This window comes from Natator depressus, chromosome 1 (assembly GCF_965152275.1).
Source record: "Natator depressus isolate rNatDep1 chromosome 1, rNatDep2.hap1, whole genome shotgun sequence".
NCBI lineage: Eukaryota > Metazoa > Chordata > Testudines > Cheloniidae > Natator > Natator depressus.
Window position 1 is genome coordinate 166,342,196 of NC_134234.1, and position 21,087 is coordinate 166,363,282.

The 21,087-nt window shown below is 43.2% G+C and overlaps 2 protein-coding genes across 3 annotated transcripts in view; one reads left to right on the top strand and one right to left on the bottom strand.

The window, feature by feature from the left end:
• The window catches only part of LOC141998375 (uncharacterized), a 137,375-nt gene extending 127,886 nt beyond the window's left edge, over positions 1 to 9,489 (bottom strand). Inside the window, exons 1-3 of one of the 2 annotated variants that reach the window (XM_074971139.1) lie at positions 9,232 to 9,489; positions 8,533 to 8,816; positions 6,370 to 7,725 (exon numbers count right to left, since the gene is read on the bottom strand). In XM_074971139.1, the coding sequence (XP_074827240.1) occupies positions 6,370 to 6,790 (421 nt within the window). In that variant the 5' untranslated portion in view covers positions 6,791 to 7,725; positions 8,533 to 8,816; positions 9,232 to 9,489. The other variant, XR_012641828.1, reaches the window with a different exon arrangement.
• The window catches only part of ADAMTS5 (ADAM metallopeptidase with thrombospondin type 1 motif 5), a 39,029-nt gene continuing 26,204 nt past the window's right edge, over positions 8,263 to 21,087 (top strand). The window contains exons 1-2 of the mRNA XM_074971129.1: positions 8,263 to 10,020; positions 20,016 to 20,148. Coding sequence (XP_074827230.1) covers positions 8,989 to 10,020; positions 20,016 to 20,148 — 1,165 coding nt within the window. The 5' untranslated portion in view covers positions 8,263 to 8,988. The remainder of the gene's footprint in view (positions 10,021 to 20,015; positions 20,149 to 21,087) is intronic.

Genomic DNA, 21,087 nt, shown 5'->3' on the forward strand with positions numbered 1-21,087 from the left:
AAAAAAAAAAGTCATAGGCCATCACCACAGTAATCTCTTCAAAGAAGAAATGCATGAGCCTGATCCTGAGAACATTGAAACATGTGAGTAACATAGTGAGTTGAGTTAATAGCGTGAGTAGTTCCATTGGACTCACTGTACACCTTATTACTACTGAACCAGTAGTTGATACCTAGTTTTTCAATGCAATATCTTACCAGCAGGTGAGTGGGGTGGGAGGAGGTATTTTTTCATGCTTTGTGTGTATATAAAAAGATCTTCTACACTTTCCACAGTATGCATCCGATGAAGTGCGCTGTAGCTCACGAAAGCTTATGCTCAAATAAATTGGTTAGTCTCTAAGGTGCCACAAGTACTCCTTTTCTTTTTGCGAATACAGACTAACACGGCTGTTACTCTGAAACCTTTCTAATATTAGTTACAGTCCATTGTCAAGGTCTGATCCTACAATGAATTACACAGTGGGACTACTCACATGAATAAAATTATTCAGGGGCTTTAGTATTTGCAGGCCAGACCCTGGTTATAAAGACCAGGGGTCAGATTCAGCTCTAATTTTTTTTACTTCCTCTTTTGAGCACTATTGAGCACTATTACTATGTGTGGTGTTTAACAATTGTCCTATTCCAACACAGGTGTATAGGGACTGCAATTCATTTGTAAGGCACTTCTGGATGAAAGGAATTATGTAAAAGTATTACATTATCATAAATTAATAAAAATAAATTCAAAACATAAAAAAGACAATAAGAGCAGTAACAATGTCCAGAATAAAATGAAAAAGTCTCTCTGTCTTTATTCTTTACAGCATAAGCTGATCAACTGGAATCAGAAAAAATGTTTTGTGATGATATTGCACATATAGGTGCAGTATGGAGTTTATTCCCTCTCTGAAGCATTCAGTATTAGTCATGGTTGTAAATATGCTATTGAACTATGAAGACTACTAGAGCATTTTTATATGGCAGTTTTTATTCTCCTTTGTAGGCTTTCCTAGGGGGGAGTTCTCCTGAAAATCAATAAAGGAAAATGTTAGGGCTATGAGTTTAATATGAATATGTGAAGACGAGAAACAAATGGGACTAATATCCTACACTTGATTAACATAAAAACAGATTTGCCACCAGTCTTAGATTAAAAACGACCCATTGGAGATATAAATACAATAAAATATATACAGACTAATGGTAAATTATTTTTGGTACTTCAGGTCCATGGTTTTTATTCAGGCCCATCTCTGTTAATAAGATTGAAAACCTAAAAAGTGAGAAAATAAGACGGACATTTTATAGAACGACTTCTGAGGGAAGAGCAGCTAAACGGATTAACATCATATCAACATTTTCTAAGGGTTGTGGTAGATTCTCCATCGATGACAATTTTAAAATCAAGATGCAATGTTTTTTTCTAAAGGATATGATCTAGGAATTATTTGGGGGGAAGTTCTATGGCCTGTGTTATATAGGAGGTCAGATTAGATGATCATAGTGGTCCCTTCTGATCTTGGAATCTCTGAAACTAAACATCTAAATGTCCTCTCAAAAAATATAGGCAGCCTAAGTTGTTCAATGATAGGAGAAAATACCTTACTGCTGTGGTTTGTTACTTCATGGAGACATATCTCCCATGCAGCAAAACCCCTTTAATCAGAAATCCCATGCTACTGGTACAAATTTACCAGAAGAATTCTAAGCTTTTTCTTGGTCAACAGACAAAGGGTGAGATACAACCTTGATGTAAGCAGCTCCTCCTGCTGCTCTATAGTCAATAGGACTGGGTCTGTTTAAACCAGTGCTGAAATTGCTCTAAAGTATTTAACTACTTAAATTGTGCTTTAGATCTAATTGAGGATTTGTGGCCTTGTATCTTTCAGTTGGGAAAGGTCAGTCCTGTGATTTCCAGGTCAAAACTGTTTGACAAGGATTTAGTGCTATCCACAACTTGAGATGTGCTCCCAGGCTCTCTAGTTTAAAGGGAACGCTGTAAGAGTAAAAGGGGCTAAGAAAGCAAAATATAGAGGAAAAGAAGACTATCTTAAGTGATTTACAGACTTGAAAATTCTGAGAATAGAAGCCATAATTGAACTAGCTTTCAGTTGTCACAGTGCTGAATTATTACAATTCTGAAATGTAAATTGTAGAGCTCTCCAATACTGTTTTCATGGAATAGTATGTTATAAGCCCAAGTATTTCTAAAGAATCTAGATCCTTTCTGGGGAAATGGTGTCTTCTATATGATAAAATTTGGGGGAGTTTCTCTAGCTATAAGACAATCTAGGGCAACAGAATGGATAAGCAATAACACAAGCCAATCTGAATAATCATTTTAACATTTTTCTCTTTTTCCTAGGCTATAATAAGGCCGTTGGAATTATATTACAATGTAGAAGAACATTACATTGGTCTCTTCAGTTCTGTATTTCCTTTCATTGAGAACTCACACTATTAATAAGAGTTCTGCATTGGTTATTCAAGCTACTTTTTTATCATCCATCTTGTCATTAGCCCATCTTTCAAAGGTATTTTGCTGGTTCAGACCGGTGCTAAATGTTTTCCAAGGGCCCGTTCCAGCTCCTACTAAAGTAAATAAGAAAAGACTTCATTGAGGGTAACTAGGCCTACTCATGACTAAAATCAATAATGCAAGATGTTCAAAAAAGGGGAGGAAGGAAATTGTGAATATTTTCTCAAAATCTTCCTCTCTTCCCCGCCCCCCCTTTTTTAATGTCAAAAATTGTAAAAATTTCTATCAATTCTGCGGCTGGTCAAATTGAAAGGTGGGAAAACCATGAAAATGTTGACTTTTCATAAAATTACAAAATTCAGAAAATATTGACCAGCTCTGGGAAGTAGCTCAAGAAACTTCAAACGATGAGTCATTCCTGAAGCATAACGTATATAGCTCTGCAAATCCGTAGATATTCACAGATAACCACATCTGTGGATGCAGATATCCACCACCATTTTTGCAGATGGATGCAGATCCAAATTTTATATCTAAAGCTCTGGAAATCGGTGGCTATCCACTTTATATCCACAGATATTGGCTTCCGCAGATGCGGATATCAGGTGATCATTTTTGTGGATCAGATGCAGATACAAGTTTTGTATCCATGCAGGGCTCTAATAATGTAGCCTTTCATTGCCAACAATTTCTGATGCTCGCAAATTACTGTAACAGGGAATAAGCAGTACCAGGTCTCAGAGAAATTAACTATTGAATCCAAGTACTAGTATCTTCAGAAAAACAAAGGATTGCATAGAGAAATGAACAGATGCAAACTTTCATTTGTGAACTCTCATCCTGGCATAATCATTGAATGATATAATTTAAGACTAGGGATATAATTCTAAGGAATTATATTACTTAGCACTTATATGGCAATATTTGTGTTGTAAATGGTTTACAAATGTTAACATGCGGTCTAGATGGTTATCTAAAAAAGTATTCTGTTCTTTAAGGAGTCTCCAGGAATGCTGAATTCAAACCCTAATCTGACATTCTTTTAATTGCCTGATAATATGGTCCTGATCCTGCAAGAATTTACACATGCTTAAATATAATTCCTGTGAGTAGTTCCATTAACTTCCATGGACTATTTGAAGTACGTAAAGTTAAACACTTATGTGAGATGACACATAGATGTCCTAACCTGCATGGAAAGCTAAGTGGCATGGGCTCTTGGAACCCTTGTAAATCACCTGATGCAATCTGTCCTTTTCTGGAGAACCTCAAAGGACACACACCAAATGCATCATACTAGACTCCTTTGCTTCAAGCAATGATTTATCTTTGAGTTACTGCAAATGAAAGTTGTGTGATTTGACCTTCTCTCAGGTAGGTGAATGGGAACAGCAGAAGCAATGCCCTCCTATGCCTGGGTGCCCTCCTTTTCTTCAAGTGGAACAGGTTAGATGAACATCCACGAGGGACAGTCAAGGTGTACTTAATCCTGCTTCAACAAAGGGAGGCGGACTAGATGACCTCTTGAGGTCCCTTCCATTTGTAGTTTTCTATGATTCTCTGAGGCCTGCCTTATAGTGGGTATGTCTACACTACGAAATTAGGTCGATATTATAGAAGTCAGTTTTTAGAAATCAATTTTATACAGTCGATTGCGTATGTCCACACTAAGCGCATTAAGTCGCTGGAGTGCGTCCTCACTACCATGGCTAGCATCGACTTACGGTGCGGTGCAATGTGGTAGCTATGCCACAGTCTCCGCTGCCCATTGGAATTCTGGGTTAAGCTTCCAATGCCTGATGGGGCAAAAACATTGTCGCCGGTGGTTTTGGGTACATGTCGTGAGTCGCCCCTTCCTCCATGAAAGCAATGGCAGACAATCGTTTCGCACCTTTTTTCCGTGCGGATGCCATACTGCTTTCAGCAGCCGGTGCAGTAGGACTGCCAACCGTCGTCATCCACCACTTCCGTTGCAACTCTGCTCTGCTGCTATTGTCTCAATAGTGGATTTCTCCATGTTGTCTGTCATGGACTCCCGGGTACGTGTGTTCTTCCTTGGGAAATGTGTGCGGTGCTAACCGTCATCCTCCACCGCTTCCGCTGCAACTCTGCTCTCCTGCTCTCATGAATCCACCTCGCAGGTCCTCTCGTCATGCTCTATAAATATCTATTCTCATGGCATCCGTCATCAGCCACCGCTTCCGCTGCAACTCTGCTCTCCTGCAGACTCCATACCACGGCAAGCATGGAGCCTGCTCAGATCACCGCAGCAGTTATGAGCATTGTAAACACCTTGCGCATTATTCTGCAGTATGTGCAGAACCAGAACCTGCAAAAGCAGGCAAGGAGGCAACAGCAGCACAGTGACGAGAGTGATGAGGACATGGACACAGACGTCTCTCAAAGTACGGGCCCTGGCAATTTGGACATCCTGGTGGCAATGGTGCAGGCTCATGCCATGGAATGCCAATTCTGGGCCCAGGAAACAAGAACAGACTGGTGGGACCACATAGTGTTGCAGGTCTGGGATGATTCCCAGTGGCTGCAAAACTTTTCCATGCGTAAGGGCACTTTCATGGATCTTTGTGACTTGCTTTCCCCTGCCCTGAAGCGCAAGAATACCAAGATGAGAGCAGCCCTCACAGTTCACAAGCGAGTGGTGATAGCCTTCTGGAAGCTTGCAACGCCAGACAGCTACCGGTCAGTCGGGAATCAATTTGGAGTGAGCAAATCTACTGTGGGGGCTGCTGTGATCCAAGAAGCCAACGCAATCACTGAGCTGCTGCTATCAAGGGTAGTGACTCTGGGAAACGTGCAGGTCATAGTGAATGGCTTTTCTGCAATGGGATTCCCTAACTGTGGTGGAGTGCTAGACGGAACGCATATCCCTATCTTGGGACCGGACCACCTTGGCAGCCAATACATAAACCACAAGGGGTAGTTTTTCAATGGTGCTGCAAGCACTGGTGGATCACAAGGGACGTTTCACCAACATCAACGTGGGATGGTCGGGAAAGGTACATGACACTCGCATCTTCAGGAACTCTGATCTGTTTGAACCTCTGCAGGAAGCGACTTACTTCCCAGACCGGAAAATAACTGTTGGGGATGATGAAATACCTATAGTTATCCTTGGAGACCCAGCCTACCCCTTAATGCCATGGCTCATGAAGCCATACACAGGCACCCTGGACAGTAGTAAGGAGCTCTTCAACTATAGGCTGAGCAAGTGCAGAATGGTGGTAGCATGTGCATTTGGACATTTAAAAGTGTGCTGGTGCAGTTTACTGACTCGCTCAGACCTCAGCAAAACCAATATTCCCATTGTAATTTGCTGGTTGCACACCCCCAACCAAGTGATATCATGTGCTTTACAGCCCTCTGTGGAAAGGATCACTTCTAAAAGCCCCAACAACTTCCTATCCCCATTAAAAAAAAAGGCATAAAACTGTCTCACCCACTTAAAAAAAATACACAAATAACAATAAGGTAGGGAAGGAACCTTGCGGGATTCTTGCAGCTTGCAGGCAGCCATGGTAAGCCCCCCCCACCCAATTCTCTGGGATGATCACTTCACCCCTCCTCCCACCACGTGACTAGTATCAGGGAAGATCTCTGCCAGCGAAACGTGAACAGCTCAGCGTGAACAGGCCCCCCACCCCCTGGCGTGGCTAAAAGGGGGGATGATTTCTTTTCAGCCTCAGGCAAACAGACTAGCAGGAACAGCCACCTCTGAATGTCCCCTTAATAATGTCCTTGGAAGATTTCCGCTCCATCTCCAGACACGTTAACAGACTTCTCCAGTAGCTGTACTGGCCATGAATGAATCCCAAGTCTTCAGGGCAAATTAATCATTAAACATGCTTGCTTTTAAACCATGTATTATATTTACAAAGGTACACTCACCAGAGGTGCCTTCTCCGGCTTCATGGTCCGGGAGCCTGCCTTGGGAGGCTTGGGAGGGTATTGGCTCCAGGGTGATAAACAGTTCCTGGCTGTCGGGGAGAACGGTTTCTCCACTTGCCTGTTGTGCGCTATCCTCCTCCTCCTCCTCGTCCCCCAGATCCTTATCCCTGTTGCATGAGACTCCCCCCTTGCAGGTGTCCACGGACAGGAGTGGGGTAGTGGTAGGGGCACATCCTAGAATTGCATGCAGCTCATCATAAAAGCGGCATGTCTGGGGCTCTGACCCGGAGCGACCGTTTGCCTCTTTGGTTTTTTGGTAGGCTTGCCTCAGCTCCTTAATTTTCATGCGGTACTGCTGCGGGTCCCTGTTATAGCCTCTGTCCATCATGCCCTTGGAGATTTTTTTCAAATATTTTGGCATTTCATCTTTTGGAACGGAGTTCTGATAGCACGGATTCGTCTCCCCATACAACGATCAGATCCAGTACCTCCTGTTCGGTCCATGCTGGAGCTCGTTTGCGATTCTGGGACTCCATGGTCACCTGTGCTGATGAGCTCTGCGTGGTCACCTCTGCTGATGAGCTCACCACGCTGGCCAAACAGGAAATGAAATTCAAAAGTTCCCGGGGCTTTTCCTCTGTACCTGGCTAGTGCATCTGAGTTGAAAGTGCTGTCCAGAGCGGCCACAATGGAGCACTCTGGGATAGCTCCCGGAGGCCAATACCGTCAAATTGCATCCACACTATCCCAAATTCGACCCAGTGATGTCGATATCAGCGCTAATCCCCTTGTCGGGGAGGAGTACAGAAATTGATTTTAAGAGCCCTTTAAGTTGACAAAAATGGCTTTGTGGTGTGGACGGGTGCAGGTTAAATCAATCTTATGCTGCTAAATTCGACCTAAACTCGTAGTGTAGACCAGGGCAGTGATTCTTCCTTCCCTTCTAAGGAACTGTTGTACTGTTTATCAGACAATTCACCTGGGTATGGATAGCTTTACATGTTGTGATCAGATGGAAAAAGTAAATGTGTGTATTGTGTGTGTGGAAGTGGGGGGATGATCTAAGTATCTGAGAGCATTCCAAAGGTTAAAGTAAGTGTTAACTCTTCCCCACCCTGTCTCCTCCCTGGGAATTGAGGGAAATTACAGCCCACCCAGACTAAATGACAGTTTGCTTGAAATAATGACAGGCGTGTGTGCAGAAGAATCACAGTCATACAGACAAAGGGAGGAAATTTTTTGCATTTTCTTCTAACCCGGTAAATGTGGCAGCTTCTGCCCTGAGAAGAGAGGCATGAATCTCCCCAACTTCTAAAGTCAAATGTCATAGAAAACCTCCTGCAGCGATCTGTGTCCCTGCAGTAAATACAGGAAGCAGTAAGTCACTGTAAAACACCGGCTTGCTAATTCTTTTTCCCGTTAAACAGAGCAACTCATCCTTTTTGCTGGTTGCACAACCCCAGCCAAGTGATATCATGTGCTTTACAGCCCTCTGTGGAAAGGATCACTTCTAAAAGCCCCAACAACTTCCTATCCCCATTAAAAAAAAAGGCATAAAACTGTCTCATCCACTTAAAAAAAAATACACAAATAACAATAAGGTAGGGAAGGAACCTTGCGGGACATGAGGTAAGCAAAGCTTAGTCAACCCCGATCAGTTGTGAAATATCAAACAGTTCCAGGCGACACTGTGGCTTTAAATGATTCAAAGGAAATCTTGTGTTTTTCTTAAACATTTTCTCCCGGTCCCTCTCTCCTCCCCTCGCTCCTTCCTCTCTCTCCTGCCTTCCTGTCTCAGTCCCTCTCTCTCTCTCTCTCTCTCTCTCTCCTTTTCTCCTCCCCCCTCAGTCCCTCTCTCTTTCTCCCCCCCCCCACCAGTTTCTCTCTGTGTCTGATTAAATGAGAAGGAAGTGTGGGAGTGGTGGTTTTGAAGCTCTCCCTTTAAGAGGCAGCCTGCAGTGACGAATTGTTGAAATTGCCATTGCAGGATGGCATTCCGCTATAAATTCATTGTTCCACCTCCTCTCATCTTCACATTTCTCTCCCTTCTCCTCTTGTTCACATCGACAGACTGGGGATAACAACCCGCATTAGAAAGGGAGAAGCTGTTTTACAAAATCCAGGGCATTATTATTATCATTATTATTATTTTAACCATCTCACCGGAGACGATCGAGCCTTTTTTGGCGTGTGTGTTTCTTCTCCTCTCTTCAAACAAAAGGGGGCAAAGGAAGGCGAGGCACTTGCTGCTGAAAGGGCCGATCTGTAGCGGATCCCCCGGCCTCTGCTGAGGAGGATGGTGCAGTGACTCCACGAGAGAAGTGGCAGAAGAGCGGAAAGTGCTCAAACTTCTCCGCTCGCCGGGTGTGAGCCTCCCTTCTTCGCCTCCTGGGCAGCAGTTGTTTTAGGATTGTGGCGCTCTCCTTCCATGTGCTCCCGACTCTTCCCTGCAGACAAACGCAAAAGTTCACACGCGAGCTGCCTTTGTTGACATTTTTTTCCCCCTTCCTCCCACTCACACTTGCTTCAAGCTTGGGAGGATTTTTCCCCCCCTCTTAAGCTCCGCTGTTGATCTCCACCGGGTGACCTTTTTTTTTTTTTTTTTAAAGAGAGACAAATATGGTCCTGAAGATTCTTTCCCTGCTGCTGGCTGCGGAGTTGCACTTTGCCGCTGCCAAGACCGGATCTCCAACAGCAACAACAGCAGCACCTGCTGATGATAAAACCCAGCCGCCTGCCGGGGCGGCGGCAGCAGCAGCAGCAGCAGCGTCCCGTCAGCCTGGCCCCCAGCAGCTGCCCCGGACCAGCGGCCCGGTGCAGAACATTGACCAGATCTATTCCGGGGGAGGCAAGGTGGGCTACCTCCTCTACGCGGGGGGCAGCAGGTTCCTCTTGGATCTGGAGAGGGACGAGCTGGTGGGTCCGCAGGCCCCTGTGCAGCACCCCCGCGGCTGGGCTCACTGCTATTACCGGGGCACGGTGGACGGCAGCTCCCAGTCCCTGGCCGTATTCAACCTCTGCGGGGGGCTGGATGGCTACTTCGCGGTCAAACACGCCCGCTACACGGTGAAGCCCTTGCGCCGGGCCAAGGGGGCGGCCCCGCGGCGGGTCTATGGGCCCGGCTCCGCCCCGATCCCGCACCTCTTCCGCAAGGACCAATTCAGCTTCCAGACGGTGCCTTTGCGCCCCAGCTGCGAGACGCGCGGCTCCGGCCAGGCCCCGCCGCTGGAGGGCAAAGGCGGGCTGCGGGGGGGCCAGGAGCGCCCCGCCCAGCCCCAGCTGGCCCCGGGGCCCTTTCGCCCGCCGGGCGCCGGGCGCAGGAGCAGGCGCTCCATCTCCAGAGCCCGCCAGGTGGAGCTGCTGCTGGTGGCCGACGGCTCCATGGCCAAGAAGTACGGCAAGGGCCTGCAGCACTACCTGCTGACCCTGGCCACCATCGCCTCCCGGCTCTACGGGCACGCCAGCATCGAGAACCCCATCCGGCTGGCCGTGGTGAAGGTGGTGGTGCTGGGTGACAAGGAGAAGGGGCTAGAGGTCAACAAGAACGCGGCCACCACCCTGAAGAACTTCTGCAAGTGGCAGCACCAGCACAACCCGCTGGAGGACGGGCACGAGGAGCACTACGACGCCGCTATCCTCTTCACCCGGGAGGTAGGTGGCCTGCGGCCCTGGCACCCCTTGCCCAGCCCAACCAGGGCTCCGCACAATGGGACAGTGGTCTCTAGAGTCATAGATTCCAAGGCCAGATGGGACCGTTGTGATCATCTTGTCTGACCTCCTATAGAGCACAGGCTAGAGAATGTCCCCACGATAAGCATCTCTTTTAGAAAAACTTCCAATCTTGATTTCAAAATTGTCAGTGATGGAGAAGCCACCATGGCGCTTGGTCAATTGTTTCAGTGGTTAATTACCCTCCTTTCTTGGCTGGCCTGATTTTCCTTCCTCCTCCGTTGTTCCCCTTTCTTTTACAGCCACCTTTAGAGTCCTCCAGTCTGCAGGGTAGGTGTCTGACCCTCGCTTCTGTTGGTGTGTAGGTCACTGCGCTGGACAGCAACAAAGCTGATTGCAAACCCCAGCTGTGTGGGATCCTACCTCATTTCCTAACTAGTTGCTTAGTTGACAACACCACAGAATCATGATGATTAAAAAAACAAAGCAAAACAAACCCTCCAAACTTTATGAGTGGTGCTATCTAAACTGAGGTGTAATGAGTGCAGGTGCTTTGCAAGTTTCTCTGGCGCATCTGCTGATGCACTGCCTCCCTGGCCGGCAGCACCCCATGTTTAGTCCAGAGTTGGGCTACTCTTGGATAGAGACTGCAAGTGTTTAGGGCCGGTGTTAATTTGTATAATCTGGACACATGGCTACTAGAGACGAGACCGGGGATCGGCAACCTTTGGCATGCGGCCCATCAGGGAAATCCAGGCCAATGGGGGCTGCTGGAAACGGCGGCCAGCACATCCCTTGGCCCACGCCCCTTTCCGCAGCCCCCATTGGCCTGGAGCAGCAAAACGCAGCCAGTGAGAGCTGCGATCGGCTGAACCGGCAGACGCGGCAGGTAAACAAACTGGCCCGGCCCACCAGCGGATTTCCCTGATGGGCCGCGTGCCAAAGGTTGCCGATCCCTGGACTAGACCAAGATCAGCAAATTCATCTCCACTTGAGAAATTACGTTGCTGTCATAGTCTGTTTCACATTTCCTTGTTAACAGTAGTGCATCTTCCATCATTTATGTGTAGTCACAGTAAAGAACTGACAACACCCATTAGACCAAATTAATCCAAGAATGAATTTGACCGATTGAGATTAGGAAAACAGAATGAATTGGTAGATAACACCTTAAGGAGCACATGACTTCCCTGCTTAGCTGCTGTAATTTAACATGGTATTCCCAGCATGACAGAAAAATGGCATTAGGCCTGGAGGAATACAGAACTTGTGGTACAAAACTAGGACTTAAATATAAGACGCATAAACGAAGCCACACTAGCTCAGTTCAACTCAGTTTGTGGAGGAGCATGTAGTACCTTGCTATCCATATAGTGAAAAATTGGTCTCCTAATCAATTAAAGGCCAGATACCACAATTCTCATCCATGCAAAACTCTGCATCAGTGCCTTAATTGCATTGCCATACATAGTTAAGGGGCACTGCTCCTGTGGACATGTGGTATAGTTTAGGCAATGATCTACTGTAAGAATATCCCGTTCAGTTATATTTTTTCTTTCCTCAGTAAGAAAATAATAAAAAACTGCAGGACTTTCTGTTAGTTTGACTTCTCTTGCTTTGCTGCATCACAGGAGGCTGCCAAAAAGGATTCTTTGGATGGTTTCTGGAAGGAGGTGCTCAAGAGGAAAGGGAAAGAAAAAAGACTCTCTTACTTTTGTAGCTGTAAATACTTGAAATATTAGGCTCCGTCTCTGTCATCCCAAACTTGTACAGCAGGCGCTTTCTTGTGGCAGTTCAAACCCATCCATTCTGTTTGTTAAAAGCTATATCAGATCTCATTTTAAAACAGTCACCTTGCTAATTACAATCTGAAGGAGAGGAAGCTAGCTTGATTGTATCAAACTGCTTTCGTTTTTGATTATAGACATCAATATTGAATGGCGATTCTGGGCCAAATTCTGTCACTCTCACATGTCTCTGTAAGTACTTCTGTCGATTTCAATAGGACTAATCATGCTTCACACAAATAAGGATGGCAGATTGTGGCCCTAAACTTTGAGATGATCGCTAACAATTGGACTGCATTGCATAATATCTTACTCTGTGAGTTAGGCTTCAAAGGGACTACAGGTGGTAGAATCTGATCCTAAACATTTATTTTAGATGAAAATATCACAGCAAAGAGCAAAATATCACAATTTCTGCAGTCTCAGTTTGATCTTAGTGATTATAGTAATAACATTCATAGGACACATTAGCCTTCATATGGAAAAATAGTTTGCACTATTACCAAACAAACGGAAATATGTTCCAAGAAAAATCATTGGCTGCAGTTTGCTTGGTATATAGTTTTTGACACAATTAATTATTTGACATATCCTCAGCTGACGTAAATCAGCATAGCTCAATTCAACTTAATGAATTGCTGCACTGATTTACATCAGCTGAGGATCTGGCCCTGTATTTTAAGCTCATGGAGGTTGCATCATAGGTATATTTGTCTTAATGAGAAAAAACAGAGGTATTTTCTTACTATGTGCATTCCTGGACTGTTTTTGAAGGGAATGTGCTGAGATCCATACCGCTTTTATCTGATGGTGTTGGAAGGTTCAAAATGAATCTCAGTTAGACCTCAGAATGTAAACATGAAAAAGGGTTAAAGGATCAACAAGCAGAAGAGGTACAGCTCTTAGAAAATAGGTTTTTTTAACCTCAAAGAAAGATTCCCCCCACACACAGAGTTTTGTTTTTCAATGAGAAGAAGCAGCAGTTGACATGAGGATCCAACTTTTACAACTGTGTTTTGAATGTATGAAGTAGGTTGCTTAGCAACTAGACGCCAAGCTATGGCTCCATGTTTTCCTGGGCTCTGAATGCTGCTGTGCTCAGTGTTTGTACATCCAGATGTCTTCTTCTAAATGGCTTGTTTTTCAGGCATGGAGCAAATGTGTGAGATACATTTTCCGTCTGTTTATTAGCCAAGCCCACCTTGATCTCTGCGTCTGTGTGTCAACAGAATAATGTTGGCAATTCATTTATCAAACTAACACATTTCACAAACTTTAAGTAACTCATTATGCATCATCAGTGTGTACATTAAGCATGCATATTACCATGTAGCTCTCTAGCCTAACACTTACATTGATTCTGGAAGGACTCTTGTACCAGAACTCACATTACACACAGCAAAATATCTTAAAGACACACTGATCTTGCTTGAATGTGAAAGTGATTTCAAGGTCCTTCCCCTTGTTCTTGTTTTCCTTTCACTTTTTTTTTTTTTAAAGACAAATCAATATGTAAATGTTCATAGTACTGAATGCACCAAGGGCTTTCCCTCAGTGTAGAATTACTACCAGTAATTATGTTGTTAGTATTTAAATTACAGGTAGTGCCTATGCAATCTGTTTTTAAGCAGAACTACTGAGTCCTGATTTAGAAAAAGCAATTGACCTTTATGGCTCAATGATAGGTGGTCTGTTATCTGTATTTAATCTGGTAAGTGCTTCAAAATGATCCATGCTGCATAACACAAGAGGTCAATATATAATTTGCAAGGGATCTGGGTTTAACTCTCTCTAATATAGACAAATGGCCAGGCTTTGAAAGGTATTTAGACACTTAGTGGGATTTTCAAAAGCATCTAGGCACCATAATACCCATGGGCATTTAAAACTCTGGCACAAAGTTTTAAGTGAAAATTCTTCTTAACTTGGATCCACGGCTATGCATTGATATCAACAAGTGGTTCTCCTGAGTAAGGATTACAAAATCAGACCCATTAGTTTCAATTAATCCTAACTCTTGTATGACAAATTCAATGATTTGCTTCAATGTTACGGAAAAGTGTTATAGAATTTAATAGAGGTGAAATTTTTAAATCACTAGGTTCTGTAGAAATGTGATAGGGTTCTACAGATATTATTTCAAAGCCTACATAATTTCAAAAAGAAAAATATTCTTTCTGTAGGCCTGGTTCTGCCCCTACTGCTGACTGTGAGAAAACCAGGCCCTGTAGAGTATTTGAATTCTATAGAATGGTTAAAAAAGTATAATAGGTGATAATTTTCCATTAAATTATAAATTTGTTAGTCCCTAAGATGCCACAAGTACTCCTCAGGTTTTTTTGCTGGTACAGACTAACACGGCTACTACTCTGAAACCATTAAATTCTGTAGGACTTTTCATTAGGGAAGATAAATACATTCTCCATAGATCTGTTATTGTCTTTGTTTACTTTGTGGCTAGGTCTCTAACTATGGTTCTAAATTTCTGGGCCAAATTCACCCTTTTTGTAAATTCATTGACTTTAGTGGAGTTACACCAAGGATGAATTTAGTCTGTTTTGCTTAAATCTCTTTTGTTTATGTCTAACGCTTAGACTCTGGAAACTATTTATTTGCTATATTGACAATGCTTATTGACATTAACAGTAAATATCAGACTATTTGTCACAACACAAACACATGAGTGATGTAGCTTCCAAACTGTACTTGAACCAACACCATTGTTTTCTTGGGTTAAGTCTTCTCAGCAAGTACCCAATAAAATCAGGCCAGATTAACAAGTGTGAACTTGCACAGCACTGTCTGCCCCTTTAAGGGCTTGCAGAGTCGGGGAGCAACAAGCCCTGGCCTAAGGAGAATCCATCAGGCTGGTGTTGGGAACCAGCTGATACAGCCAAACAGCAGTTTTAATGACTGGCTCTGATTCCCACTTGGAAGATATTAGTAAGGACCCAGATCTGTGAGTGGAGGGGGCACAAGAGAGACAAACACTTTCCTGAGCAGCAGTGGAAGGCTGCAAGAGGGCAGGAAGGCCCTGTGGTCCCCCCTGAGGCTAAGGGATGGCCTTGAGCTCCGTGGTGGCAGAGGAACTGCAGTACCAGTCCAGTTCAGGACTATCACTTTTGTTTCTTGTCACTATTTTTTGCCTTTGTGGGGCGGAGGAATAGAAGAGCTTGTGCTGAAAGCTAAAACAGAGTTAGGTATGGCTGATTGTTACAGCCCCCACCCATCTCAGGAGGTTCCTGACCACCAAACCACCCTCCCCCCAAAACCGGATAGATTCTATGAGCCCCTGCTCCAGGTCGCAACCCTACTCACTCAGATTTGACCAGTCATGACGGAGTGGTGGCCGGGGCAAACCTGTGTGAGTGGTGCTGTGAACTGGCGGTTGGGCCCTCCACTTCTCCCACAACCACCAAACCAAACAGAGGTTTTGCTGCATGCCCCCTCCTGCCCCGAAAATTCAACCATTCCCCGCCCCCAATTGAGACTCTCTCGTCAAGGGGATAGCATTGTTAAGAGCGTATTGTTAAGAGTTTATAGGTGGGGAGCGGCACAGTGAAGTTTTGCCTACGGTGGCAATTGTCTTCTATATCACATGCTCTGTGTAGTTTAAGGATGGGGTAATTTCCATAATGCACAGGGTCCCAAAATTATTTAATCCAGGCCTGTGTACAATTCCCCCAACCTATATCATTCATGACCTAAGCTAAACTTGAATGCAAGCTCCCAGAGGAGAACTACTGAAAACATCTGGACAAAATCCCGTTCTCTTTCTTTCCTTTCATTCCACCCTGAATCATATGAAAACTAAAATAGATACTTCTCACAACAAATACAGGCAACCAGAACATGAAAAAGTCTTTCATAAGTACTGCTCAGCATAGTCAGTGATAGTACCGTCATGCCTGGCTCTAACAAAAAAGTTCACATTAGAGCCAGAGGCCACAGTCCTGCCCTTTTCCACATAGCAATTATATGGGTCCTGCTTATGTGATTTAGTTTAACTATCAAGCTGACAGTGCTGTTAAAATTTAACAGCAAGCATTGGATTATCTCAACTCAATGGATGATAATTTCACTGAGTGGAGAACGTGCTTTCTTTGGCTCTCATTATTTCTTTTTATTTTACCATCTCATCCAAATTATTATCCTTTGTTAGTAAGCCAGAGGTCACTCTTTGTGCCAATTGCCAGCAGTATCTCTACATAGGTCTTTGATGTTTAATGTCCAGTGTAACTGATCCTTATTACACTAAACAATTACAACATTTGCTGTCACTCTTACTTGCAGAGTGGTTCCATTGACCTTATATAAATATCATATGTTTTGTGTAGGAAATGTCATTGGGGAAAATAATATGTGGTAATTTTGTGCATGTAAGTAGATGTGAGCAAACCATTGCAATATTTCACAATATTTGTGTTGACTTCCTCCCCCCCAAAAGCTAGGTCTAATGCAGTTATGCACAGGCTTCTAATTGTCTGCCAGATTACCAGTTTGGTAGCCCAAGGCACTTTTTTTCTGGCATGTCCAGAAACCTCTTTCAAATGCTTTTAGACAGCTTTTACAGTTCTAACATGCAAAAGATGTTACACGATGAAGAATTAAGTGTGTTTGAAGAGCAAGATTTATGAATGGAAGAAATGTGGGGAAAAGTTAAACTTCTTGCTCAAAGTATATCTAGCTAGAACTTAAGGCACTATTTAATGTCAGGGTTCAAAATTTGCATCTGTTACAGATCAGTTTATTCCAGTTCTCAGACATACAACTAGAATTAAAGATTTTCAAGCGAAATTAGTTACCAGTCTCAGTAGGGACACTTCACACTTGTCTTCATTCACAACAATGCCACATGTAGGTGGCAAAAGACCAGACTTTCTTGGTGCACTTCAAGAATGCTGAGAAAACTTGGCCTTTAATGAGCTGTCTAATTAACTATTGATCTTACGATGCACAGCTCATTTTTCCTAAATCATTTCTTTGCCAAGCCTTTAGGATTACCATCTATTGTCTCCTGTACCGTGAATGCATTTCCTATTGATACATCATTTTGAAACTACTGCAATCTAGATCAAAGGGCAGACTGAATTCTTTCTTTAGAAACAGCAAGAAATGTTTATTCTTCAAAGTTTCCACCACTATTTGGAGATAGTTAAGTGAGATAAAGGTCAGATGAAATTAGACAGATATGAATGGGTATCTAACTCTTTAAATGAAAACCACACATTATGTGGAAATAATGCTTGGAAACTAACTAAAAGCATTTTATGGGCCCATGCTTGCTTAGTGCTTTTGAAGCAGTTTGAAAAATTGAGCAAGCCTGCAGATTTATTAGGTTACATCATTACATCATTTTAAGCAAGAATACTCTTCAGGTGCAATAAAAACCTGCAATATACTCCCAGCAACTTTACTTTAGGAGCATCTGAGGTTGCATCTGACACCTCCAAGGGAAGCTAAGAATGTTATTGATACTTACAACTAACCATCAATAGTCAGTGGGACCACTGAGGTGTGTACATCAGGACAAAATTTGTCCTAAAAGTTTCAATCTGCGGAAGTATAAACAGGCTAGGTTTTTAATAATATACATTCAAGTCTTTGCTATTGAAAAAGACCAAGCAACTAGGAAATGGGTAGCGAGTTGAGGTAAATAGTATGAAAGCAATGTAATTGCAGAACAGTTGTCTCAGAATCATCACTTGGTAGGATTAAAAAATGCATAGTGTGCATATACAGAACCACAGTAAAATTAGTTACATAGGTCAAGTCTGAGCAGCCATGGAGAGGCAGGGGAAAGGAAACGTAATTGAGATCATGAGCTGAGAACAGCATGGAAATGTGTGTCTAAAAGTCTGCCTAAGTAAATGTTAGTAATGATAGCATTAACTTAAGTAAAAAAAAATGCATCTATGCACAGTTACCCAGGATTGAAAAGCAGGATAAACCGCTGCTGGCAGTATGTAAATCTGAATCTCCAAAACCTAGCCAATTCAAGTTTGACTCTAGTTACAGCCATTGTTAAAGAGCAACCCACAGCCACACTCTTCCAATAATCGCTCTACACCACGAAGCTAATACCAGACAGCAATTCCAATCCCCACACCACAGGTCCTCTTTTACCCTCCTCCCCACCCCCAACACACACCTCTCCTGCCCAACTCTCTGTTTTAGTTTGGCTAAATTCAAATGTTACAAAGACGAGCACGGTAGTGACATTTGTTTGTGAGCTGGGTATAGGTTTGACTTTGGCATGTACAGCCCTTTGGGCAACTACTGGAGCTGAGAATAAATACACTTTTTGGGTGGTGCTGCAAAATTTCTGAAAACCTGTCTGTTGTATGGTGACACACAGCATGCAGTCTGATGTGATGTCAGCAACATGTCCATATTAACAAAGCATTGCTGAATACAGATGCCCTGGCGTGTTGAAAGCCACATGTATATATGTAAAAAGAAAAGGAGGACTTGTGGCACCTTAGAGACTAACAAATTTGTTAGTCTCTAAGGTGCCACAAGTCCTCCTTTTCTTTTTGCGAATACAAACTAACATGGCTGCTACTCTGAAACATGTATATATGTGAGATAAAAAGTAGGTGAGGTAATATCTTTTATTGGACCAACTTCTGTATATGTAGCAGTCTTGACATTAATAGAAGTGGCAGGATGAAATCCCCATGTACCACTTTGGAAATTTAAGAGTAATATGTATGTTCAGGCTTGATAGAAGTGGTGCATTTTAAATGGAGATTTGAAGGAAGGAAGAGAATCTGAATTATTTTAGAGAAAAAAGGTACCAAGCAGAGATATTTCTTTGACAGATCCATTTGAAAATATAGTTGTGTCTTCAAATGGCACTTTCATCCAACCATGCTGAAGTGGTAGATGGACTATGGAATAGGCATATTTTGGTATTTTCCCCTTAAGCCATCTGACCATCTCTGTCTGTTAATTGCATTTTGCACATTACAGTGTGCTAAACTTTCTGACAATTTAGCAGTCCATACTACGTATATGCAAAATACATAAGGGCCTGATCCAAAGCCCATTGACATTTCAGTGAGAGTCTTTCTGTTGACCTTTACATCAGGCCAAATATGTATATGCATGTCCACGCAATGTAACATTAATGCTGCCATCTGAAAGCAAAAGCATTGGGAAAGGTAATATTGTTGTTAATTTTGTTGTCTCTTTCACCAACAGAATTTGGTCCACTAAAAGATATGACCTCACCCACCTTGTTTCTCTAATAGCCTGGGACCAACATGGCTACAACCACACTGCATACAGCATAGTTTTTCGACAATTTAAAGGACAGCAAGAAAGGCAAAATGGTTCAGTGGTCAGGGCACTAGTCTAGTACTTGGGAGACCTGGGATTCAATTCTCTCCTCTGCCACAGACTTCCTGTGTGACCTTGCGCAAGTCATTGAGTTTCTCTGTGCTTCAGCTCCCCATTCATAAAATGGAGATAATAGCACTGCCCTTCCTCCCAAGGATGTTATGAGGATAAATCAGTTAACGCCTGTGAAGTGCTTTGAGATCTACTGATGAAAAATATAGGTATTATTAATTATAAGTGCCATTTAGGAATGCATAGTTTTGTGGTTACAACAGGAGACTGCGAGTCAAGAAATCTGTTTTCATACCCAGCTCTCTCTAAGTGACCTTGAAAAAAATCACTTACAATTCAGTTCCCTCATCTGTAAAATGGCGATTAATAATACATCCTTGGCCCGCGCTGCTTCCCGCAGCCCCCATGGGCCTGGAGCGGCGAACCGCGGCCAGTGGGAGCTGCGATCAGCCAAACCTGCGGACGCGGCAGGTAAACAAGCTGGCCCAGCCCACCAGGGGGCTTACCCTGATGGGCCACGTGCCAAAGTTTGCCGATCCCTGGCCTAGCACAATGGGACTCTGATGTCAGTGGGAGCCTCTAGGCACCATAGTAATTAATTACGAGTCTTATCCAACTCCCCTCAAAGTCAATGAAAAGTTTCCCATTGACTTTCATGGGGGTGGGATTGGGCCATCATGCTTTTAAAGTGCATTGAGATCCTTAATAGATGACCGTCCAAAGTACTAGTAGTATTATCCGGGTCCAGCTGTTTGCAAAGGGCTGGTGACTCTACTTGTTGTTACCTGTGGGTATAAACATTTATTTTAATGACTTTTTTCTCTTTCTTGGCAGGATTTATGTGGGCATCATTCATGTGATACTCTGGGAATGGCAGACGTTGGGACCATATGCTCTCCTGAACGCAGCTGTGCAGTGATTGAAGATGACGGCCTCCATGCAGCTTTTACAGTGGCTCACGAAATTGGTATGCAGTGCCTTTTCTGTTCCCTTGCCAAATCAAACACTTGTAACAGCTGCATTAGTAACCAAAATACTTCACAATTAATTCCAGATTTCCCCTGGTTCAGATGTACACTTGGGGATTAAAGCTGTATACATATGCACTTTGGGGTTAACTAATAAGAGATCACAAGGCAAGTGAAGGCGCACAGTAGGTGTTTCCTTTCTGACAATGTCAGTTTAAATCAGTAGTTGAAGTGAAAATTCAAGGACTGCTACTGTCCAGAAATGTCAGTACATGTCCCTTATAAGAAAATATTGGCCCGGTGTATTATGGTTTATATGCATCTAGTATACATAGTGTGGGAAGTAACTTACACTGCAGAATCACTTACTGGACCTTTCAGGAGCAATCGTTATGAACATTCAGTCAGTATGTTTTTTATTGTCTGCTGAGTGGGCTGAAATCAGCTTTCATGGAATGGGAAAATGCTGATATTATTTTCACCCTATTAACATTCCAATTTTATGGTGAAATGCAATATTAAAATCAGTTCTGAAATAGCTGAAAATAGTATTTAGGTGCCAGAGACTTAGTCTCAAAAATCACTCAACCATGTGTCAGCTGATCCTCAGCAGGCAATAATTTACACTAAAAATCCACTCTGTGGCCTTCAGAAGGTGACATTTAAGACTGCATTAATGATGGAGGAGGGGTTGCATACCAGTAAATTACATCTGGTATCATATATTCCTCGAGACAGATTGCTGACACCTTCGTCAGTTTGAATTTACCAGTAGATCCCACACTATGTTTCAGATCTTCACTTTCCTCAATCATTCACACTATCATAATTGCTGGAGATTTGTTTGTATGAAAACTATTAGCTCTGTAGCGTGAACGGTAATGGAAATGGAAAACAATTTTTTTAACATTCTTGGAAGGAAATAACAAGGCAAGAGA